Here is a 25,707-nt window from a genome sequence, read left to right as displayed (position 1 = left end):
AGAAGAGGGGAGGAGAAAAGGGTTGACAAAAAAGGAGAGCAGGGAAAAAGAACAAACGAGCTAAAGGTCTATTAGATCATTCATTACAAATATAACACTGCAATCAATGCACACAAATGTACGCACGCGCGCACAGACACAGACACACACACACACACACACACACACACACACACACACACACACACACACACACACACCAAGCAGCACTTTCTGTAACAAACAAATGTTACTCTAAAAATACATTGATGAGATTGTTGAACAAACTCCATCAGCTGTGATATTTAGACAAAGGTGAAAACCTCCAGGGGGAGGGAGGGAGGGAGAGAGAGTGAGAGAGAGACTAGCAGTTTGTTAATATGAATGGAGAATGGCTTGACGTACTGTCGTATAAACAATAACCCACCTGAGACATCGCCGCTTAAAAAGAACTTCTGTTCAGTGTGACTCATTTGGCACATCAGTCAGCCAGTGGAAATGCTAGCAGATTTAGCCGTTAGCATTCTGGTTCAAAACACTATGTATTTCCACATCTGTCTATCCAACATCATTCTCTCATATACATAAATAAGCCTCTTGACATACTATGTGATGTAGGCCTGGGATAGAGCAGTCCCTAAACCCACCACGGCTACAGCCATAATCACAATGAAGCAGAGCCTCTGGGGGACACCTGCTAATATCAGAGACTTGCTGTACTGGACTGTAATTTCGGCAGAAGGTTGCTCAGGCTCATAAATAGTTTGACCTGCCAAAGATCAGGGGGATATATGACGTATGCACAGTCTTTCACTAAGGGTAACTTCTGAGGACCACTAACTCTGCCAAACACACACTCGTGTATCATGATAGTCTGTTTTAGTGGGTAAAATGATGGCTGTGTGTGTGTGTGTGTGTGTGTGTGTGTGTGTGTGTGTGTACATACACAGGGTGTTGTGATGCGTCTAGTGCAGCAGTGTGTAGTTGGAGGGAAGGTGCATGTGTTCTTCCAACCCGCTTGTGTCCTTCCTGCCCTTAGCTTGCTGCCGCTGGCTAGCCTTTGTGGCGAATAGGGAAGCATCCTAGCGTGTAAGCCTTCCCTTGCCAGTACATAGCCTCTCCTTCACCAAGACTCCTGCCAGGCCTCCCCGTGGCCACACATGGTAACTGGGGTCTTGCGGCCCCAGGCTAACCTGGCAGGGGATCTCGGAGCAGCAGTGGGCCCCAGAGATATGGTGTGCAGGCCCACCCTGGTGGACACGCCCTGGCACCTATCAACCACTGCCCCGCTGCCTTGTGGGTGAGTCTGGAAGACATAAGGCTAAGGGAGCTTACCCCAACAGAAAAGCAAGCTGTGGCGGCACGCTTCGAGGCGGTTTCCGAAAAACTGGATTTCCGGCAGCCCCCTGCAGTTGTGTGGAGGTGCCGGTCGTCTAGGGATCCCCCTTGCCATTGGAACCATCTCCTCTACAATCAAGTCATGTGGCGTTGGGAGAAGCGCACCCCCCATGCCACTTTAAAAACCATCTATGCGCAGGTATCTTCTGCTATCTGAGTCCCCGATCTCACAAAGTCTGGCGGCGATGGAGTATCCAATGACGGGAGCAGGTCTGAATGAGCTGGGAGCTCTTAGTTGGAACTCTGCATGCCAGCGGCACTGGGCAACGGTCGTTAGCAGCTGGGATTGAGTGGCAGCTGTTTCCGGCAGACCCCTGTGTGTCTGAGCAGCCCTATTTAGGGACCGCACTGCTCACCCCTTTCGGGGAACGGCCTAGAAAAGGTGGCCCAAAAATTGCCCACTCAACACTGCACCTGGGCAGGAAACCGCACCTGCCGGGCCATTCCACTATGCGGTCGAAAAACAAACATTATACCACTAAGATTTGCAGCATGGAACATAAGAACACTCCTGGACGTCAGCCATGGTACGGACAGACCTCAACGCAGAACAGCACTTATTGCCAGCGAGCTGAAGCGCTATTGTGTGGATGTGGCGGCACTCAGTGAGACCAGGCTCCTCAAAGAGGGCTCGCTCAACGAAGTAGGAGAGGGCTATACCTTCTTTTGGAAAGGATACCCCCTAGGAGGTCAACACATCCATGGAGTTGGTTTTGCAATTAAGAACAGTCTCTTACCCAAACTCGAAGAAACACCAGTGGGCATTAATGAGCGGCTTATGACTCTCCGTATACCCCTTGCAAAATGTCGATACATCACCTTGATAAGTGCCTATGCTCCAACTTTACCATCTCATGATGAAGAGAAAGATCGCTTCTACCAGGCACTCGATGATATACTCATCAACATCCCAAGGAGCGACAAAGTCATTTTGCTTGGTGATTTTAATGCCCGAGTTGGGAAGAATATGCAAAATTGGAATGGAGTGATGGGCGCCCACGGCATTGGAAAAGTCAACCCTAATGGCATAAGACTTCTTAGTCTGTGCTCGGAACATGACCTCACCATCACAAACACCATTTTCCAACAAAAGAATAAATACAAAGCATCCTGGATGCATCCCATATCCAAACACTGGCACCTGCTTGATTATGCTATCACGAGGCGGGTTAATCTTAAAGACGTGCTCCTTACAAGAGCTATGCGAGGAGCAGACTGCTGGACAGACAACTGTATGATCCTGACAAAAGTTAGAGTACATGTCCGACCCTTGAGACGCCAATCTGGGCCAAAAAAGAAACCACTCCACTGCGCCAGACTATCCAACAACGACACCCGAAACACCTTCCGTCGTTCTCTAGCTTAGCAACTTAGCAACTAGCAACTTAGTTGACATTGAACAGCTGATCAACTCAATGTCTGGGATGGATGAAAAGTGGACCTCTCTGAGCACCACCCTCTTTGACAATGCAGCCCAATCCATTGGCTTCAAAACCAAGAAACATCAGGACTGGTTTGATGACAATGCCGGAACGATCTCCACCCTCCTGGACAACATGCATAAGGCACACAGAGCTGCCCTCAGCAACCCACTATCCCAACCTCTCAAGAAAAAATGGCAAGACCTCCGCTCTGAGGTCCAAGCAACTCTGCGGAAACTACAAAATGAGTGGTGGATTTTGAAAGCCAACGAAATCCAGGCTCATGCAGACAGGAACGACGTGCATGGTTTCTATGATGCAGTTAAGGCCATCTATGGCCCCAGAAACTGCTCCCTGACACCCGTTAGGTCTGCTGATGGAACAACTCTCATCAAGGATCAGGCCCTGTTAGTGGAGCGGTGGGCCGAGCATTTTAACACCCTGCTCAACCAGCCCACCCCAGTGGACTCAACTGTACTGGCAGAACTCCCTGAACAGCCTACCTTGCAAGACCTAGACCTCCCACCATCTTTTAAAGAAATCCTACATGCAGTCAAGACCCTGAAAAACAACAAAACCCCTGGACCTGATAATATTCCAGCTGAAATCCTCAAGGAAGGAGGCTACCTCTGTACGAGGACACTGTATCTCTATATCCTTGAGGTGTGGAGTCGCGAGTGTGTCCCCCAATAGTGGAAAGATGCCAACATTGTGGCCATTTATAAAAACAAAGGAGACAAATCCATCTGCTCCAACAGTAGGGGTATTTCACTGCTGGCCATTGCAGGAAAGGTTCTAGCCAAGATCATGCTCCGCAGACTAACACTCGCAGTAGCCGAACAGGTCATACCAGAGTCACAATGCGGCTTCTGAAAGGATAGAGGGACCGTTGACATGATCTTAGTGACACGCCAGCTCCAGGAGAAATGTAGAGAACAGCACAAGGATCTATACATAGCATTCACAGACCTCTCAAAGGCATTTGATACAGTTAACCGGGCCCTGCTGTGGCAAGTCCTGAAGAAATTTGGATGTCCACCCAAGTTTCTTACCATTCTTGGACAGTTTCACTCAGGAATGATGGCCCGAGTGGTAGTGGGGAACCACAGTTCTGAGCCCTTTGGTGTGCAGACTGGAGTCAGACAAGGCTGTGTGCTAGCCCCAGTCCTGTTCAATATCTTCTTAGTCTCTGTTACAACACTGTTACAAAGGAGGCTGGAGAAGCAGGCTGGAGTGACCATTGACTTCAGGCTCGATGGAAACCTATTCAACATCAGGAGGTTTCAGGCAACCACCAAGTTGACCTCTGAGACCATTATTGAGCTACAGTATGCCGACGATTGTGCCCTGGTAGCTCACACACCAGAAGCTCTACAAAACACTCTGTCGGCAGTTGTAACTGCATACAGGAGAATGGGACTGATTATTAACACCCAAAAGACAGAGGTAATCTGTCAGTTGACTGCCGGCCTCCCAAACCACCCAACAACCTTCACAGCAGAAGGGCAACAACTGGCTACTGTTCCTGCCTTCAAATATCTGGGAAGTATGCTATCCGACACCTGCAAAATAGACGATGAGATTCAGCACCGCCTCAAACAAGCCTCAACATCTTTTGGCCGTCTAAGGAGAAGGGTTTTCCAAAACAGCAACCTCAATCTCCACACTAAAGTGCTTGTTTACAGAGCAGTGTGCATCTCCACACTACTCTATGGATGTGAGGCATGGACCATCTACAGCCACCATCTCAGAAGCCTGGAGGCCTTCCATGTAAAATGTCTCCAAAGGATCCTCGGCATTACTTGGGAGGACAGAGTGCCTCACACAGAGGTGTTGGAGCGGGCAGGCAGCTGCAGCGTGGAGTCTACCCTAAAACACCATCAACTCAGGTGGCTTGGGCATGTTATCCGCATGCCCAGCGAACGACTCCCACGAAAAGTCCTCTACAGCCAACTACGCCTTGGCCAACGCACTGCTGGTGGGCAGAAGAAGCGGTTCAAAGACCAAATGAAGACCACACTAAAAAGATGTCAGATCAACCCCTCTTCTTTGGAGGAACTTGCTTTCTGCCGCACAACCTGGCGCTCTCACATCTCAGAGGGAGTAAAGTACATGGAAAACCAGCGCACACAACACCTTGTAGCAAAGCGTGCGAAGAGGCATGCTCGCAAAGCTACCCCTACCCCCTCCAGCACCACTTTTACATGCCCGGTCTGCAACCGCAACTGTGCATCCAGGATCGGACTATTCAGCCACCAAAGGACCCACAAATAGAAGAAGATGGTCATCATCGGGCACGATGGACAACCAGCAAGCAAGTGTGTGTGTGTGTGTGTGTGTGTGTGAGGGGGCATGTGGTCCAACAAGAACAGTATTACTGTGAAAAGAACGTGTATAAAACATGTATAAAAAGTTCCCTTTTTACAAAACTTAAATGTGAGATTTTCCGTTAGCGGCACTTCGGGAATTACACAATCTAAAATGAATTTAACAATGTCCCAATTAAACAGTTCCATTGCTATACTTTTATGTCAGAGTATGGCAAACAGTACAAACAACTGGAACTTTCTAAACACTTTTACAAACTTCTTTAAACTTTCCACTTGTTTAGTAATCATATAAATTGAACATAAAAAGGCACCTTAAGGAAATGTTAACACAATGGAACACAGGAAGACTGGCTGCAATAACTATAAATACACTTTAAGACTATTGTCCATCCAAAAATCGTTCTTTTAAATAAAATGCCACAGGGGTATCACGGCTTTGAAGTCTTCCTAAGCACCGAGCACACAGAGGATGGGACTATACAATGGATTGTGTTAATGACACACACACTTGTAAGCACATACACACACTCACAAAGTTTGCTCACTCTCAGTAATATGTGCAATCCCCCCCCCCCCACACACACACACAAAATGTCCTTGAATTGTGCATCATCCTTGACAGTCCATCCAAACAGATAGGAGAAAATGAAGAACAATAATATACCAGAGGGATGCATTGTGGGTGTTGTGGGTGTCTCAAAATACTGGGCCAGTGAGATATATGTTTGTGTTTTCCCTTTACAGTGTGTGTGTGTGTGTGTGTGTGTGTGTGTGTGTGTGTGTGTGTGTGTGTGAGAGAGTTCAAGAACAATATACTATGTCAAACGGGACCTCAGTTTCCTGACAGGGTTGGTGTATCTTGCAGTGGTATTTATGGTAATGTGTTGTGATGTACACCTGTCAACCCCTAGATTAAATGAAAAATTTACCATAATACACTAAGGTCAGTGTAAACAGTGACAGTGAAATACATCTAAACTCTATATATTTTACACACAAGCTGAAACATTTTTAAGCAGCACATAAAAAGCGGCTATTAAATGGAACATTTGGGACAATTTTGCTTGCAGTACGACTTGCAGTAGCAGTAGCAGTTAGTAGTAGTAGAAGTAAACATAGCAGTGGTAGTAGTAGCAGATGTAGAAGCAGATACAATAACAGAACTAGCAACATAACTAGTAGCAGTGGTAAAAGTAGTAATAGCTATAAAGGCAGAAGCAGTGATAATAGCAGCAAGAGAAGCAGTAATAGTAGTCGCAGCAGTAAAAGAAGCAGCATCAAGCATCAGGAAAGTAGTATTGTGTTAGTGGTAGCAGCAGTACATTTGCAGAAACAGTATTCATTTACAGTAGTGATACTAGTAGTAATAGCCGTATTAACAGTCGTGGTACTAGTTGTAGTATTGTAGCAATATGTGCCGTGGTAGTAGTAAGGTTTTTATTCAGCCTTGAGAGGGTGGGAGAGGCCAGAGAAGAGAGGAAGAACATATGGGAAAGAGGAAGAGAACAGGAAGTGGATTACACATCCTACAGAACCAACCTTGGACATCACTCACCCTTCCACACAAATATCAACTCATAAATAAGCATGCTGCCCCCCCCCCCCACACACACACACAGAAACACAAGCACACGATTACATTCATACACAGGTGCACACACACTACTTTGCTCTTTTTCCTGTGCAGTGGAACAGAACTTCCTATGGGGCTCAAGGGCCACGTGCATGTTCAAGTATGTCTTTGGCTTCCTGACAGCCATTGAGCAAACATCAGTCAATAAGAGCAGGAAGAGAGAGAGAGAGAGAGAGAGAGAGAGAGAGAGAGAGAGAGAGAGAGAGAGAGAGAGAGAGAGAGAGACAGAGACAGAGACAGAGACAGAGACAGAGAGACAGACAGACCGAGAGATGAAGCCAAGAGGACAGACGTGCGTGAGAGAGAAAGAGAGAGAGACAACAGAAAAAGAAAAATGACGAGTGATGGGTTAAGAGCGGATTGGCCCAAATATGGCAGTCATAAATATCTGAGATGATCTTGAAGAAGAGAGCTCTCACTACTTCCTCTCTTTGTTTTGACTTGCACGCACTTTGAGTTTATGTGTGCGTGTCCGAGTGCGAGTGTGTTTTAGTGTGTTTATGAGTGTGTATGTGCTCAGTAAAAGGACCAACGTCTCAAAGCTGTAAAGAAAGTCACAGTTCTCCTTATTGCTGGAGACATGGGGAAGAAAAATGACCCAGCAGTCAGTCAATTAGAGAATTACTTTAAGACATTAACAACCTCTGGAACTCATAGAGATGGATTTTTTTTACTGCACTTGCAGGGTTTAAATTCAAGGCGGTCAAGGATAATTTCTCTCTCTCTCGCTCTGTAAATTTTTCATGTGCAGTTGAAATTCTATTGACGTGGGCCACTTGAAATAGTTGTATGTAACTTATGTCTGGTCCTGAATAATGTCTAGAAAACGATATTGAACAAAATATTATTGTAAAAATTCAACTTAAATTGCAAATCTTCACAAACCTTGGTGGCAAGCTTCACACAACACTTTTAATCCTCTTTCTGCACTCACACAAACAAAACTGTTGTGGCAGGATGAGGAAAAACACAGGAGACCAAGGCGAGTTTGATGTTTATTCCTCAACTCCAAAAACCAACTGCAGCAGGAACAACCCTGCACCGGCCAGCCCGGGAACGTAAACCACGCCCCCAGCTCACAGTCCTGCTGGGCGAGAGGCATAGCCCCTGGTGTCCGCCACACAGCCCCACCCCCGAACACCCAGAAGGGACTCCTGGAAAGAAAATTAGTGTCTCACTGGAGGCTTAAGCAGCCTGCCATAACGGCTGCGCCGTCCCTCAGCCGAAACAGTAGGCGAAACACAGTCCAAAGCCGGCTGAGAAGCAGAACGCTGAACCCGTGAAGACACTGCCGGGGTCCTGGAAGGAGGACGACCCCGATGGGGAACCTGGGCCGGAAACACAACTTCGCCTGCCACCCTGTGAGCCGGTTTAAGCCTATCAAGCGTGACACGCTCCCTACGCCCACCCATATCCAGCACAAAACCCTTAGGACCTGTCTCAAGAACCCGAAATGGGCCATCGTATGGGGGTTGGAGGGGCGAGCGGTGAGCATCATGCCGTACAAAAACAAAACGAGCCGACATGAGCTCCGCAGGCACGAACGACCGCGGAAAACAGTGGTGAACGGGGCCTGGAACCCGAGTGCTGTCGGACAAAAAAGGTTAAACGGCCGGACGGGGTCGAGGAGCGGAACTCCCAGGCAAAAATTCCCCAGGGACGCGGAGCGGCTGACCGAGCACCAGCTCAGCGGGTGACGCGTCGAGGTCCTCCTTAGGAACCGAATGCAACCCGAGCATAACCCAGGGTAAACGATCCACCCAGTTACCATCTGAGAGCGCAGCGCGCAGCGCTGCCTTGAGCGACCGGTGAAAACGTTCACACAACCCGTTAGCCTGAGAGTGATACGCGGTAGTGCGGTGTACCTGCACACCCAAGGATCGCGCAAGTGCCGACCAGAGCTCTGACACGAACTGGGGTCCCCTGTCTGAGGTGATATCTGACGGAGTGCCGAAACGGGCGACCCAGGAGGAAAGAAAAGCGCGTGCAACATCCGAGGATGTTGTGGAGGATAGAGGGACAGCCTCTGGCCACCTGGTGGTCCGATCTATCATTGTGAGCAGGTGCGTAAAACCCTGTGAAGAAGGTAGAGGGCCCACCAGGTCCACATGCACGTGGTCGAAACGTCTGGCCGGGATCGGAAACGGTTCGAGGGGCGATTTAGTGTGCTGGTGGACCTTAGCGCGCTGGCACGCTACACATGCAGCTGCCCACCCCTTGACGTCCTTGCGGAGGCCAGGCGAACTTGGAACCGACCAACTTCACCGACGCCCGAACTCCAGGGTGCGAGAGGGAGTGAATCAAATCGAAAACTCGACGGCGCCAGGCCACTGGAACAACGGGTCCACCTTAGAGAAAATAGTGGTACCTGCCAGGCGTATGGAAAAGTCCTGTATGTGTGGGATGAGATAGCGGTCATTGGCGGTGACGTTGTTCAGGCGGCGAAAATCGCCGCAAGGCCGCCACGACCCATCCGCCTTGGACACCATGTGAAGCGGCGAGGCCCACGGGCTGTTGGAACGCCTCACTATACCCAGACGCTCCATAATGGCGAACTCCTCCTTAGCTATAGCCAATTTTACCGCGTCGAGGCGCCGCGCGCGCGCAAAAACTGGCGGTCCCAGAGTGGGAATGAAATGTTCTACCCCGTGTTTAGTACCCGCGGTGGAAAAGGCAGGCGTAGTCACCGATAGAAAATCCGCCAGCAAACGCTGAAGAACATCACCTAATGCTAAAAAGTTAGCGTGTGTTAACGGCCCGGCTCCCCCTGTCTCGCACGGAACAGTGGCGAAAGACACAGCATCAATTAAACGGCGGTTTGCAACATCAACCAGCAGACCATTAGCACACAGAAAATCCGTGCCGATAATACGAACCGTAATGGCGGCCACAACAAAGTCCCACTCAGAATGGCGACCGTGGAAGCGAACAGTCACCAACCTTGTGCCAAACGTCGCAATGGACGAACCATTAGCTGCACTTAACCGTGGGCCGCCGCCTTCGGCCGACCTGTCTGTCTTAGCAGGAGGGAGTAAGCTCTTTTGCGAGCCTGAGTCCACCAGAAACCGTCTTCCGGACATCGTGTCCTTAATGAAGAGCAGCTCACTACGTCCACCAGCGCCCACAGCTGCTACTGAGCGCTGGCCCGGGAGTTTCCCGCCGCCTCAAACGTGCACGGAGGGACGCAGCGCCTCGCTTTGCCGCCGAACCGCTGGTGGAAGAAACAGAGGCCTCTCCCGCGCCGTCTCCGGGCAGTCACTTCAGCCACCACTGCCGGGTCCGCGTCCTCCGACGTCGGCTGCAGAGGCTCCGATGCCACACTCTGCACAGAGAACCGTCTGGTAGCCAGCAGGACCCGATCGGCCTCCTCAGCCAAACCTCGGCAGTCACCAGCGGCCAGACACGGGGAGTTAGCCAAAGCCGCGCGCACAGGAGACGGGAGCTGGCGTAGGAAAATGTGCGGGAAAAGGAACCCACCTTCGTCTGAGCCTAGCAGCGACAGCATATTGTCCATGAGATCCACAGCCGTCCCGTCGCCCAAACCGGATAGGGAAAGGATTATATCTGCCCTCTCTGTGGTAGATGGACTGTACCTCCGGAGCAGAAGATGTTTGAGGGCGACGTATTTATCGTGTTGCGGAGGGGCGCGCAACAGCTACATGGCCCGGCGTGTGGACTGCTGGTCCAGCGCAGCGACGACCAAATAGTATCTGGAGTCGTCCGCGGAGATTCCACGCAGGTGGAACAGCGCCTCGACATGCTGGAACCACGAGGCCGGGTCGCTCTGCCAGAACTCTGGGAGTTTCACAGCCGCGGCGAGAACGGCCGGCTGTGAGAGTTGGGGCGGCGTGGCCGAAGTGGATTCACACACATCTTCTGCTCCAAACATGTTCAATTCGGGGTCACCAATGTGGCAGGATGAGGAAAACACAGGAGACCAAGGCGAGTTTGATGTTTATTCCTCAACTCCAAAAACCAACTGCAGCAGGAACAACCCTGCACCGGCCAGCCCGGGAACGTAAACCACGCTCCCAGCTCACAGTCCTGCTGGGTGAGAGGCATAGCCCCTGGTGTTCGCCACGCTGTCTGATATCTGCTTACAAACTGAGATGAAGAAAGTTCAGGAACAAGACCAAACGACCAAAGAAAGATCTCAGGTAAAAAAGGTGGTGCTCAGCGAGTTCACACTATAAGCAGAACAATTACTCATGATGTGGTATTGCAAAGCAATAACAGCACCATAGGATAGAGGAATTATTAGTGAGACAGAGTTTAATGAAAAGAAACTGGTTTATTATGAGCAGAAACAGTGAAGTTGGGTTTAACCCCGGTGAATGCAATCATGCATAAGGGAGGAAAAACGACAGGAAAAAAAGAGCAAGAGTAGGTTAAAATAGGTATTTATTGATCCAAATAATATAGAGATTCAATTGGAAACAGTGCAGCAGGGAAACAATGGTCAATAGCCTTATCAAAATGAAAGAGCAAGCTTAATGATGAAGTTTGATCAAGGATTTCAAAGTGGAACTGATTGAGATGGACTGTGAGTGGTGGATAAGAGTATAAAAGGGGAAATAAATGGTTAGCCAGCGACTTGTCATCTTTTTTGGATTTTTTTTTCAGAGATATCAACCATTATTGGGGAGTGAGAAGGAAAAACGACCAGCCCTCCTATAGGCTGCTGAGCTGAGCATCATCGAGGCAAGCCTGTTGATTGGACCAATAATTTCAACGTTAGACAGAGTCAAACTTGTACTGAAAAGACAGACCCTACAAATATCTATTCATGTGTCTGTACATACTTCATCTCGCCTTTTTTTTTTTGGATCCCCCCAGTTGTATCCGGCCAATTATCCCACTCTTTCGAGCCATCCTGGTTGCTGCTCCACCCCCTCTGCTGATCTGGGGAGGGCTGCGGACTACCACATGCCTCCTCCGATACATGTGGAGTCACCAGGCGCTTCTTTTCACCTGACAGTGAGGAGTTTCACCACGGGGACGTAGCGCGTGAGAGGATCACGCTATTCCCCCCAGTTCCCACTCTCCCCCGAACAGGAGCCCTGACTGACCAGAGGAGGAGTTAGCGCAGCAACCAAGACACATACCCACATCCGGCTTCCCACCCGCAGACACGGCCAATTGTGTCTGTAGGGATGCCCGACCAAGCCGGAGGTAACACGGGGATTCGAACTGGCGATCCCGTGTTGGTAGGCAACAGAATAGACCGCTACGCTACCTGGACGCCCACCTTTTTTTCTGAATGCATACTTTTCTTTGTGTGTGTGTGTGTGTGTGTGTGTGTGTGTGTGTGTGTGTGTGTGTGTGGAGAAGAGAAGAAAAATAACAGAAAATAAAGGGAAAAAAGAGGAAACTACAAATAAAGAAAGAAAGAAAGGAGGAAATCTTAAACCTTAACAGATCAGTGGCCCACCAGTCAACCAGCGAACACTCTTCATTTGCTCAGATACTAGCACGGTCCAACTACTTACCATTTCTCGGGGCATGAACATGTCCTCCTGCCGTAGAACAACAAGACACACACTCTCTCCCTGCCGCGTACTGCGCAGCATACACACCAGCTCCTCCTGGCCCACGCCTGTGATGTCCACACCGTTCACCTATACATACACACAGACACAAACAAAGTGTATGTTTCATTAGCATTGTATATACAGTCTGGTCCTCAAGTCTCAGTTTCTCCCCCCCCCCCTTTGTCCCCTCTTGTCTTTATCACACCACCTAAACCAGGTCTCTATGCTGCACCAGCACTGCCCCTGTACACTCACCTTTTAGACAATAATAAACTATTCGCTGTTTTTATCCTATGCATTTTTTAACATTATTTTGGTTTTCACTTGTTCACATCTACAGCACACTGTACTGCATTAGTGTAGACAAACTTTGTTTTATGTGTTAAAAAGCAAAATTACAAACATTTCTTTTTTAACAGGACTGCTAAAAAACAATCAATTAAAACAGAACCATCTGTGAGGGTAAACAATATAGAAATACCTTTTAAATTATTTAAAGGAAAAATGAACAGTCTTGTACCTCTAATATTCGGTCACCAGACTGGAGACGGCCATCTTTGATGGCAGCTCCTCGCGGCAAAATGTTTTTTACCAGTATTGGACCAGGACCATGGACCGAAGAATCTCTGGTTACGACAGTAAATCCAAGACCCTCTGAACCTAAACACACACACACACACACACACACACACACACACACACAGATACATGAAAAAAGTAAGATGAAGTAGTGCATTAGTAGCCCCTTAAACATTCACATTAGCCTGCCCATAGTCACCACACACACACACACCCACACCCACACACACACATGCAGAGACACACACACACACACACATACACGTGCACGCACCCACACGCGGATACTTGAATATTACTTTAAAACACACTTGTTTCTGTGCCTTTCGCTACTTCTGGGAACTTCCGTATTGGTGACACAGCTACTGACTCTGTGTGTGTGTGTGTGTTTGTGTGTGTGTGTGTGTCTCTCTCTCTGCGTGTGTGTGTGTGTGTGTGTGTGTGTATCTGCGTGTGTGTGTGTGTGTGTGTGTGTGTAAGTGTGATGGTGAGGAACAGAAGAGTGAATGTTCTGGAAAGTGATTTGATGAGGATTAAAACACTGCAAAACAGGGAATATACCCAGACACAGTCACACACAGTTTATCTCTCTCTCTCTCCCTCTCTCTCTCTCTGTCTCTCTCTCTCTCTCTCTCTCACACACACACACACACACACACACACACACACACACACACACACACACACACACTGGTGGCGTGTTTTATAGCTCTCATTTTGCCTGATCTCTTTAGCAGAGCCACGTCAGCAGTTTGGTTCTGTATGAATTCATATAAGCAGAAATGAGCAGATCAATAAAGACTTAATAGAGCCTGAAGATGGTGGGATCAGAAAGATGGAGAGACAGCAGCAGCAGGAAAGGGGGAAGAGGAAGAGAGAACAGAGGGAAAGCTATAACAAAATGAGTGCAAGGCTGGCTGACAAGCAGGAGAAATAGTGGGATGAGGAGGGTCAATGAGATAGATTTAGAAAATGAACAGAGTGAATGAGAGAGGGGAAAAGTGGAGAGAAGACGGGAGGCGTGTCAGAAAAATGGGACGATTGAAACCTACTGATTACTAGTTGAGTTCTTGCACTCCCAGTCACAGTGCTAACCTTAAACGATGGCACCCACTTATAACTCCTTGTTGAGTTCTTGTAGTCACGGGCCCTGAACAGTAATCCGACAGCACTTTTACTCTTGATGAATACAAACCCTCTGCATATACACCAATCAGCCAAAACATTAAAACCACCTGCCTAATATTGTGTTGGGACCCCTTGTGCTGCCAAAAACAGCTCTGACCCGTCAAGGCATGGACTCCACAAGACCTCTGAAGGTGTCCTCTGGTATCTGGCACCTTGACATTAGCCACAGAACCTTTAAGTCCTTTAAGAGGCAAGATGGGGCATCCATGGACCAGACTTGTTTTTCCAGCACTTCCCACAGATGCTCAATTGGATTGAGATCTGGGGAATTTGGAGGCCAAGGCAACTCTTTGTCATGTTCCTCAAACCATTCCTGCAGTGTGGCAGGGCACGTTATCCTGCTGAAAGAGGCCACCGCCACCAGGGAATACCGTTGCCATGAAGGGGTGTACCTGGTCTGCAACGATGTTTAGGTAGGTGGTACGTGTCAAAGTAACATCCACATGAATGCCAGGACCCAAGGTTTCCCAGCAGGACATTGCTCAGACCATCACAGTGCCTCCGCCAGCTTGCCTTCATCCAGTAATGCATCCTGGTAACAGCTCTTCCCCAGGTAAACAACAACGAACACACCTGGCTGTCCACATGATGTAAAAGAAAATGTGATTCATCAGACCAGGCCACCTTCTTCCACTGCCCATGGTCCAGTTCTGACACTTATGTACCCTGTCTATCATAGCCAGCATGAACTGTTTCAGCAATTTGAGTGACAGTAACTCTTTTGTGGGATTGGAGACAGTGGCAATGATGAAAAGACAGGAGGCAGAGGTGGCAGAGTTGAAGATGCTAAGATTTTCACTGGGAGTGACGAAGAAGGACAGCATTAGGAACGAGTATATTAGAGGGACCGCTCGGGTTGGACACAAAGCAAGACCCAGTCATCTAGCCATCACAATTTGGCCCTAGTCAAAGTCACTCAGATCCTTCCACTTGTCATTTTTTCCTGCTTCCAACACATCAACTTCAAGAACTGACTGTTCACTTGCTGCCGAATATATCCCACCCCTTGACAGGTGCCATTGTAACGAGATAATGTTATTCACTTATCTGTCAGTAGTTGTAATATTTTGACTGACTGGTGTTTGGTCCTGTGTATAGTTATTAAAGATAAATAATCATAATGTTATACACTCTCTCACTCTTTATGTTGTAGGGAGTATGTTAGCAGCGATAATACAGAGCAGTCTTCTGTGCGTCTCTGAAACATCACTGAAAAATTAGGTCAAAGCCAGAAAATCCCAAAAGGTGAAAACTTTCTCACTGGTTTGTCGGTCGGTGGGCTGTGAACATCAGTACTACACTATACAGCTGTATGCAGTGTTGGCATTCACATTTTCTTATGCAGTGCAGCCCATCAGTAAACCAGGAAGTAATTTCTTCACATTCACGGACTGCCTGCCAATGACGTCTCTATCATGAGACAAAGAAGAACAGAAGACTGCTCAATATTATAGCTGTCATTGGAAGTGTCATCCCTACCAAAAACACACACACACACACACACACACACACAGTGGATATAAAAAGTCTACACATCCCTGTTAAAACGGCAGGTTTTTGTGATGTAACAAAACAAACCAAGATAAATCATGTCAGAACTTTTTCCACTTTTTTTTTTAAATTTCAAACTATAAAATTAAAGTGAACAATCAGAAACTTTTTGGAAAAAAAAATACAAACCTTACCTGGTCTCATAAGTGTGCACACCCTTTCTTAATCGGGGATGTGGCTGTGTTCAGAATTAACCAATCACATTCAAACTCATGTTGAAAAGTCGTTAACATACACCTGCCATCAATTAAAGTGACTTCAATTAACCCCAAATGAAGTGTGAAGGATTTTAATTAAGGAATTTCCTGACATCTTCTTGGTTGTATCCAGCTGCAAAAGCCATGGTTCACAAAGAGCTTCCAAAGAATGACTTGGATCTCATTGTTGAAAAGTGTCAATCAGGAGAGGGGTACGAAAGAATTTCAATAGATATACCATGTAACACAGTGAAGACAATCATCAACAAGTGGAGGAAGTATGGCACAACAGTGACATTACTAAGAACAGGACATCCCTCCAAAATTGATGAGGAGAAAACTGGTCAGGGAGACTGCCGAGAGGCCTATGGCAACAATAAAGGAGCCGCAGGAATTTCTGCTAAGAACCGGTTGATCTCTACATGTGACAACAATCTCCAGTATTCTTCATGTCTGGGCTATGGGGTAGGGTGGCAAGATGGAAGCCTTTTCACACAGAAAAATACCCCCATCCAAGCCCGGCTAAAGTTGCAAAAAGATACATCCAGTCTCCCAAAACCAAGTGGAAAAATGTTTTGTGGTCTGATGAGACCAAGGCGGAACTTTTTGACCATGATATCAAAAGGTATGTTTGGCCCAAACACAACACTGCACATCACCAGAAGAAAACCATACCCACGGTCAAACATGGCAGTGGCAGCATCATGCTTTTGAGGCTGCTTTTCTTCAGCCAGAGCTGGGCCTTTAGCCAAGCTGGAGGGAATCATGAAAAGCTCCAAATACCAGTCAATTTTGGCACAAAATCTTCAGGTATCTGCTAGAAAGCTGAAGATTAATTTCACCTTTCAGCACGACAATGACCCAAAGCACACATCAAATCAAAAAAGGAATGGCTTGTATGGTCTGCAATCAATGTCGAAACTTGCTCCAATTGTTCCCACCATCTTTGACTGATTCTACATTTGAATTATGGGGAAGACAGGGCTATAATCAATTAAAGACTTGTATGTTGACGACGTTTATGCCTCCTTTAATCAAGATATCCCAAAAACACCATCTTCCAACATCAATTTTTTTTCCTCCAAAATCTACAAATCTGTGACTTTATACATGATAAAACATCCCAATTTCCACAACTGCCACAGGAACTCATTCTAGACGATATTCTAGAAATAAAACCCCAGAGTAAAGCTGTTACATCTAGAATATATGACATACTCTCGGCCATTAATTGTCTTTCCCTTGATATGATTAAGTCTCACAGACGTGTTCTGTTATTTACATGCGCCAAATGTGTGTGTGCAGATTGTGAGGCAAAAAGGGGCCACGAGTCGTGTGTTTGTAAACGTTACTACGTTCACATCCCTCCAGCCGACGTTTGGCAACTTCGTGATATCGCTTGTCCACACCTTCAGCAATCATAAAGGGATCGGGACATTTTTCTCCAGTGCTTAGCGTAAGTTTGGACTTGTAATGCTTTCTGTCTTCCTTGCTGAGACCTTCAACATATTCTGAGATTTCCATTTTCTCAAATGTCTAACCCTTATCTGTATAATATTAAGTTTTATACGCTTTCATCTGTGAGTTTCATAGGTACGCACGTTGTTTCTCAGCCATGCTTTGCCATGCTCTGCACGCGCATCTTGTTTACAGTGCAGCTTTTATGTCACGTGATAAGGGGTCTATAGGGAAAATGACTTAGAAGTTGAATTGTCAGACAATGACTGGAAGTCTATTCTAGAAAGAGTCCATACTTCCTCTATTTGCTCTCAACATGGGCTCATACAGTTTAAAGTGGTACTTTGCCTTCACTTTTCAAATGAAAAACTTTCTAAGATTTACCCTGATTTAGATCTGAACTCTAACAGATGTAAATCACATAGTGGCTCTCTTACTCACACTTTCTGGACTTGTCCCAAGAATATCCCTTTACTGGACCTCTGTTTTTGAGACATTTACAGACGTATTTGGAGTAACATTTGAACTGTCCCCACTAATAGCAATGTTTGATATTGTCCAAAAGGACCTATCTTTATCCAAAACAACAAGCTAATTCAGTAGCTTTTGCTTCTCTCGTAGCTCGACTCCTAATTCTGTTGAGAAGGAAGCAAGAATGGCCGCGAACATATATTCAGTGGATTGGAGCTCTTATGCAGTTTCTCCACCTAGAAAAATAAAGTATACTCTTAGAGGCTCAACTGAGAGGTTCTATAGCTTATGGCAGCCATTTTTATCTTACTGAGCTCCCTACCATAGCATAAGGGTCTAGATTCAGTCCATCTCCTATTGGACTGTACGAGCTCCATTAAACCTGGACTTATCATTTCGATGGGCGTTTTATTATTTATTGGTTTATTTTATCTATTTGTTTATTTATTTATTCCCCCGATTGTCCAATGTCTGTTCTTTATTGAGTTTATTTTTACTGTGACAATTGAGATTATTAGGATCTGTAATAACTCCTGAAACGGTATTTTTTTTTTGTCTGCTGTCTGAAATAACGCTGTTGATGCAATATATTTGTGCACAATTTTGTACTATATTTAAAACCGATAAATACAGTTAAAAATAAATAAATAAATGGCTTCACCAAAAGAAGATTAACGTTTTTGGAAAGGCCCAGCCAAAGCCCAGACCCTAATCCAATTGAAAATCTGTGGGGTGACCTGAAGAGGGCTGTGCACAGGAGATGCCCTTGCAATTTCACAGATGTAGAGTGTGTGTTTGCAAGGAAGAGTGGGAAAGTACTGTGAAGGTACGATGTGCCAAGCTGATAGACTCTTATCCAAAAAGACTGAATGCTGTAAAAAAAAAAATATCAAAAGGTGCTTCAACAAAGTATTAGTTTAGGGATGTGCACACTTATGCAGCCAGGTTATTGTAAGTTTTGTATCTTTTTTTTATCCCTAAAATGTTTCAATTGTTTTTCACTTTATTTTTATAGGTTGTCATTTCAAAAAAGAAAGTGGAAAAGGTTCTGACATAATTTACCTTGGTTTCACTTTTCTACATGAAAAAAACCTGCCATTTTAACAGGGGTGTGTAGACTATATTCAGAGAGCGAGAGAGCGAGAGATAATGTTGAAAATGGTGATTGTTTCCCTTTAAAACATTTTCATTGATGGTCTTACTTCTGAATCTGTTATCACATTGTCTAGCTTGCCCACTCAACTGCTCCTGCACTCATCCGTGTTGGAAGAGGGATCCCCTCTCTGACGCGCTTCCTGAGGTTTCACGTTTGTTTTTGTTTTCCCTGGGGCATTTTTCCTCATTTAAATAAAGGGTCTAAGGAAAGAGGGTGTTGTCTATTGTCGGTACTTTCTGATATTTACATCCCCCTGTTGACACAAGTTAAATGGTTTCTGGGGAAAGACTGGTCACCACAAAATGGTCACAGGGGCAAAGGGACATCCAACTTCTATCCAGATGTTAACATGGCTGTAATGGAATGGGGCTGTAGCTTAATTCCAAGTCTCCCACATCTCCTAAAAGGATATAAACCATCTACCTAACCATGTACGAGTAGGACTCTCTCCTCTATAGCCATGTTGTTTCTCACCCTTTTTTAGGTCGATCCTCAGTCTTCGCCCCCCTTTCTTATTGGCCACCAGGTTGGAGAGGGCAGGACTTTTCTTCAACAGAGGGCTCTCACTCCTCACTTTGGCGGGCTAGGTTTAGATGTAAAGCGGGTTAGTTTTACAACAACAAGCAAGCTCAAATCCAGAAAAGTGGCTTTTCAAGACTTTTGAAACTGGGGTGATTATTTGTAACTTTGTCTTATCCAGGAACACAAAAAAAGGGTTTGGAAACATTGTGAGTCTTGACCCAAGATTTATAAAGTACCGGTATAGATTCTACATATAAGTGATAGCCATTGTTCATTCTCATGGATCAACAATTACTGGGTGTGCACAGAGATCAAATTATGTCTCTCACCTCTGGGGTCGCACTTATTACCAACCTGGCAGGGATGGAATCCCACTGAAATATTTTCTACTGTGTCTTCCCAACTCTTTATCTCTCCCTATCAATTCCCCAACTTTCTAATTTGATAGCCCTTTATCTTACTTAAATGCACTCGTGGCACACTCTGTATGTATAAGATGATCCATTAATCTCCAAGTGTAAAGGTTAAAATGCTTACTGCCATTCTAATGCATTAAAATATACTCAAGGTATATTTTAGTGCATTAGATATAGTGCGTTGAGTATGCACTATTTTAGAGCATACTCAATAATATGTGTAATAGCTGTATTGACTGAAGAAAATGATCTAACTGTGTAAAACTCCCAAAGTTCAGGTAGCCCTTAAAGTCAAAGGCCGTGTTACAGGATGACAACTTACGCTGACAGCAGCCTCCAGACAGGTGGCGTCTTCAGTCAATTGCACGGCAGGATTCTCTGAAGGCTTAAAGGCAGGCTTGGCTTTGATAGGAGGAGGAGGATCTTTGGTCTTGGCAATTCGAGGGCTGCTGTCGAGGCCAGGATTGTTATTAAACAGCTGACCAATAAGGCTCTTCTCATAGCGATCCCTGTTGGTAGAGGGAATAACTTCCAGGCGGACGACCGGGGAGCGCATTGCCTGACGGAACACTTCCTGGGCTCTGGGAGGGAGGAGGGGTGACACGAGAAAGAGAAAGAAAGGGTTAACGGAGCACAAAAGAAATAAAAGTCTAGAAACTTCAGTTTAAGTAGGAAGGAAGTACACCATATGTCATATTAAATTATTCAACCAAATGTCATCAATCTTAATCTTAGTAGGGTTGCCATTCTTGGCAAGAAGCAAAATGATTAATAAATCATGTATAACTTCACCATGGAAAAATATAATCAAATAGAGTTTAGAGAAATCTAATTATGAATGAATAGCATTTGAGGTTTTTTTTTTCTTTTTCTTTTATGAATCAACTTTACCCAGAATCATGGTGTTCATTTCCTGTGTATACCTATCTAAATTATGTAACCCATTTATGTAAAATTACATTTCTGATGGAACCGTATATATCTGATTCATTACTTCATATGAAGATTTCCTGAAGACTACAAAGAAAGGGCTGATATTAAAATTGAAATCATATATTTAGTGTACACTATCGGGTTTACAATGTCTGTATGGTGAATTGTCTTAGATTACCACAGTGCTATAATGGAGACAAGAAAACACAGAGGGAGTTAATAACACATATGAAAGAGGAGTTCATGAACCTGTTCATTAAGAGACCTAAAAAGCATAAATTTAGCCTCACCCAAGGACTTCCAGGTTGATTAAAATGTACTGGCACTCTCATGATGTGGGGATCTGCCTAAGACCCACTGCGATCCACTTTATAAAAATCTTCAGTAGTGTACACACACACACACACACACACACACACACACACACACACACACACACACACACACACACACACATACCCTATCACCTGCAGATAGTAGCTCATTGCTGACTGACGATATAGACAGATTAGATACAAAGATAAAATAGGATTATCAGGGTGTCCGGGTAGCGTAGCGGTCTATTCCGTTGCCTACCAACACGGGGGATCGTCGGTTCGAATACCTGTGTTGCCTCCGGTTTGGTCGTGCGTCCCTACAGACACAATTGGCTGTGTGTGCAGGTGGGAAGCTGAATGTGGGTATGTTTGGGGGTGAGGGGGGACTGGGGGGAATAGCGCGATCCTCCCATGTGCTACGTCCCCTTGGTGAAACTCTTCATTGTCAGGTGAAAAGAAGAGGCTGGTGACTCCACATGTATCGGAGGAGACAGGTGGTAGTCTGCAGCCCTCCCCGGATCGACAGAGGGGGTGGAGCAGCGACCAGGGCAGCTCGGAAGAGTCGGGTAATTCAAGATTCAAGAGTTTTATTTGTCACGTACACACATGTACAAGTCCCGAGTGCAGTGAAATGAAAAAAAAAAAAAAGTACGAGCTCCGAAATGAAATGTGCAAGCAACAAAGTACAACAGGTACACGTGCATTCCAATTTGCAATATACAATTTACAATCAACAGTTTAAGAACTCTCTGTAAAAAGAAAACAGACAGCACAATATTTACAGTAATATAACATATACACATACATTGCTCCGGGAACCGCCACATCCGGGACGTGAACCCGGATCTCCCGCACCACGGGCCACAACGTTAACCAGTCGACTAAAGGGTCCGACCCAAAGCACTTAAAAAATAGAAAGCTGAGGTGCTAATTGGCCAAATACAATTGGGGAGAAAAGGGGAGAAAAAAAATAGGGCTATCAAAATTTTTCAGTGACTCGTTATCCTTCTATCTCTCTACTATTAACAGTAGCCTTCCACATGTGAATGCTGAATGATAGACCCACAATGTAAATGTGCAAATTTTCAATTAGTCTTTTATTTGTTGGTATGTATTCATAGTTATTCCATAAGTCAATCCTTTGCCCACTTGACATTCCTAAACACACAGATACTCCTCTCTCGATATTTCTAGACACTTATAGTCTTCCTATTTTCAGAATATTGTTCACACTACGATCACACAAAGTCACATTCATTTTATGTGTAAACTTAGCTGCTGATCAATGACGCTCGATTCTATACACACTGAAACCCAACCGAATCGGCGGGTAACATCATGGCACCTGCACAACAACTCTAATCTATGACTGTAAAGGGGAGATAATTCTGCCGGAAATTAGCGCTCATCAGATTATAACCACCCCCCCATGTTTAGTGAATTAGAGGACCCATCGTGTCAGGGGTGATCGGTGCACACCATCATTCACCTCAGATAACCAACAGAGGAAATTAGGTTTATCTCAATTTGATTGAATTACACCCCTATTGTTTTCCTCCGTGGTTATTATTAGATGCATTATGATTAGAACATTCTCGTAACCCAAGACTGAGTTTAGAAAGGAGTGTGTGAAGGTCAATATGCATTTCAATCCTTTACTGTATTTAACACAAATATGATGGGAAGAGCTGCATGGAGGTCGCTGCTTGAGTGAAACACACTGTGGTGCATTTCTACACGTTATCGTTCTAGTCACTAGAGAAAATTGTATTTCATTGCTCTTGCTGTGTATAACTGTTCTGTAAGAAGTAAAGTACATACCAGCTTCTCTCTATGTGCTCCTGTTAGGGTCTTGGTTTTTTTTTAATTCGGTATGTTATGTTTAAGAATTATTGTGGAAGAAATCAGTTTTGTTGACTTGCTGTTCCATTAAAGACCCACCATCTTAATGTTAAAAAAAAAGTTCTAACCAGTCTTTGAGACTGATGTACAAATGAGTACGCATTGTGGTTAACATGGTGTTGTGTTCATATTCTCCCCCCTCCTTTTTTCTCCCCGCTTGTGTCCATCCAATTACCCCGCTCTTCTGAGCTGTCCCAGTCGCTGCTCCATCCCCTCTGCTGATCCGGGGAGGGCTGCAGACTACCACATGCCTCCTCCGATACATGTGGAGTCACCAGTCGCTTCTTTTCACCCGACAGTGAGGAGTTTCACCAGGGGGACGTAGCGTGTGGGAAAATCACATTATTTCCCCCTAGTTCCCCCTCCCCCCTGAACAGGCACCCCAACCGACCAGAGGAGGCACTAATGCATTGACCAGGACACATACCCACATCCGGCTTCTTACCCGCAGACACGGCCAATTGTGTCTGTAGGGACGCCCGACCAAGCCGGAGGTAACATGGGGGTTCGAACCAGTGATCCCTGTGCTGGTAGGCAACGGAATAGACCGCAACACCACCCGGACGCCCATTTATGTTCATATTCTAATGACAAAGTTTAATGTGAAAGGATCTCTGACCTGCAGTGGCTCGGGGCTGAAAGAGAGGTCCAAATGATGCTGAATGTGTCCAAATGATGTGAATGGAGTAGACAGCTCAAAATCATATGCCGTCATGTCAATGTGGCTTGTTTTCAGTAACTGCTGCCATAGGTGAATGTAAAGTGCAACTTTAAAACACAACTGGTAGCGATCACATAATCATGTGATTCCTGAACAGGCATTAGTTCATTGTGAACTGGGGGGCTGTATCAATCTGAGTTAGTTTAATGAATCTTATAATACATCCTATTTTAAAGGGTTATTTTTTTTAGTTATTAGAGCAGTGTCAAACTCAACATTTAAGCATGACAAGATTACCTGGTGGAGATACCTGCCAAAATAACCTTGAGCAAAACAATGGACTCTACCCATTCCATTAATTTAAGTTTCCTTTATTAATCCCCTTGGGGAAATTCAGTTACTGCAAATTAACCATCGTAGCTGTGATCTGTGTAGCTAGGAGCAGTGGGCTACTGCCTTCATGCAGCGCCCGGGGACCAACTCCCGTTCTTTTCCCATTGCCTTGCTCAGGGGCACAGGCAGGAGTATTAACCCTAATGTGCATGTCTTTTTTGATGGTGGGGGAAACCGGAGCATCTGGAGGAAACCCACCTCAGACACGGGGAGAACATGCTAACTCTACACAGAGGACGACCTGGGATGACCCCCAAAGTTGAACAACCCCAGGGTTCGAACCCAGGACCCTCTTGCTGTGAGGCGACAGCACTAACCACTGGGCCACCGTGCCACCCACAGAGGAAAGAAAAAAGAGAAACTTTAAACTTAAAAGAGAAACTTTAAAACTGGTCCCCGTGGGGTTTACTTAAGATTAGTTTACCTTATCAATCACAACAGTTTGAGCAGGGGTGTCATTGCTATTGAATTATCTAAAGAATAACATACTCAAAAAATAAAGAATAGAATTTTTTTTAGTTGTGTGTTGTGTGTGTGTGTGTGTGTGTGTGTGTGTGTGTGTGTGTGTAAGCAAGCTCACCCTATCTCATTCCTCTTAGCAGTATTTGTTCACTGAGGTCATTTAATAGACACACTGCTTCCAGCAAAGCTTGTCTGAACTGTGTTTACAGTGTTAGTATCAGTATCTATTATGCTGCAAACCTGTCACGTGGGGACAATGGAAGTGAGTATTTGTGTGTGTGTGTAACTTGGACACAGCACTTGTAGGGATTACCCTTTTTTTTTTTTTACAGTGGGCCACTAAGACATATTCAACCGTAGTGGGTTATAGCATTACACCCACCATGTTGGGACTATAATGGTGTGTGTGTGCTGTGGTGCCTGTGTGTGACTATGTGTGAAAGCCAGGCCAGGATTCCCAGGGGCTAACGTCCCTGACCAATGCTATTGCCAACTTGTGCGCGTGAGTGCATTTGAACATTTGTTTGTATTCGGCCCTGTGTGCGTGCGTGTGGTCCTGTGTGTCCCAACACCTGTCTTTGAACAATAGGTGCAAGCCTCTCCAACACTAATCCCTTTACCTACAGCTGGGTATAACCCACCTCACGTATAATCCTATTACCACCCTCACAGCTGGACAAGGGCTATTGTGCAGTGTGTATTGACATTATAATGTACTGCAATCATTTTTTTCATCCACGACTGTTATCAGTGTAACATATGGTAATCCTATGTAGATTTGTATCTATTGTCATTGTAATCTATAGCGGCTGGTTTTAACAGTTGTGTCTATTGTTATTGTAATGTAGTGTAATCTTTCCACAGCCGCGTCTCTGTTGTGACATCTCTCTCCAAACATCCAAACACAACCTCGGATCAAACTGCCAGCTCCTCTGTACCTCCGGCAAAAAAAAACCTTTATCCCCCACTGTGGGGGTCAGAGCTCTTTGCTCGGCTGCACCTCATCTCTCGGGTGCCCTTTCCGACCACCTGAAGACACCACACGGACTCTCTCCTCTTTTGTAAAGCAGTTCTACAGACTTTCTTGCTCAGGAAGGCTTTCCTTCCCTGAACTTCCTGCAGGAGCGCTAACCCCATCCCAGACCCGGCCCACTCCAAACTCTGAGCGTGGTCTTTCCATCGGTTTCGGTTTGATTTTTATGTGCGTTT

The 25,707-nt window shown here is 45.7% G+C and overlaps 1 protein-coding gene across 2 annotated transcripts in view; it reads right to left on the bottom strand.

The window, feature by feature from the left end:
- pard3bb (par-3 family cell polarity regulator beta b) overlaps positions 1-25,707 on the bottom strand; it is a 520,416-nt gene that overhangs the window by 290,116 nt on the left and 204,593 nt on the right. For both annotated transcript variants that reach the window (XM_056289172.1, XM_056289173.1), the window contains exons 8-11: positions 20,153-20,411; positions 19,367-19,475; positions 12,813-12,952; positions 12,251-12,379 (exon numbers count right to left, since the gene is read on the bottom strand). In XM_056289172.1, the coding sequence (XP_056145147.1) occupies positions 12,251-12,379; positions 12,813-12,952; positions 19,367-19,475; positions 20,153-20,411 (637 nt within the window). The remainder of the gene's footprint in view (positions 1-12,250; positions 12,380-12,812; positions 12,953-19,366; positions 19,476-20,152; positions 20,412-25,707) is intronic.

The sequence above is a fragment of the Lampris incognitus genome, chromosome 11 (genome assembly GCF_029633865.1).
Source record: "Lampris incognitus isolate fLamInc1 chromosome 11, fLamInc1.hap2, whole genome shotgun sequence".
NCBI classification, from domain to species: domain Eukaryota; kingdom Metazoa; phylum Chordata; class Actinopteri; order Lampriformes; family Lampridae; genus Lampris; species Lampris incognitus.
This window is presented reverse-complemented; position numbering and strand designations above follow the sequence as displayed.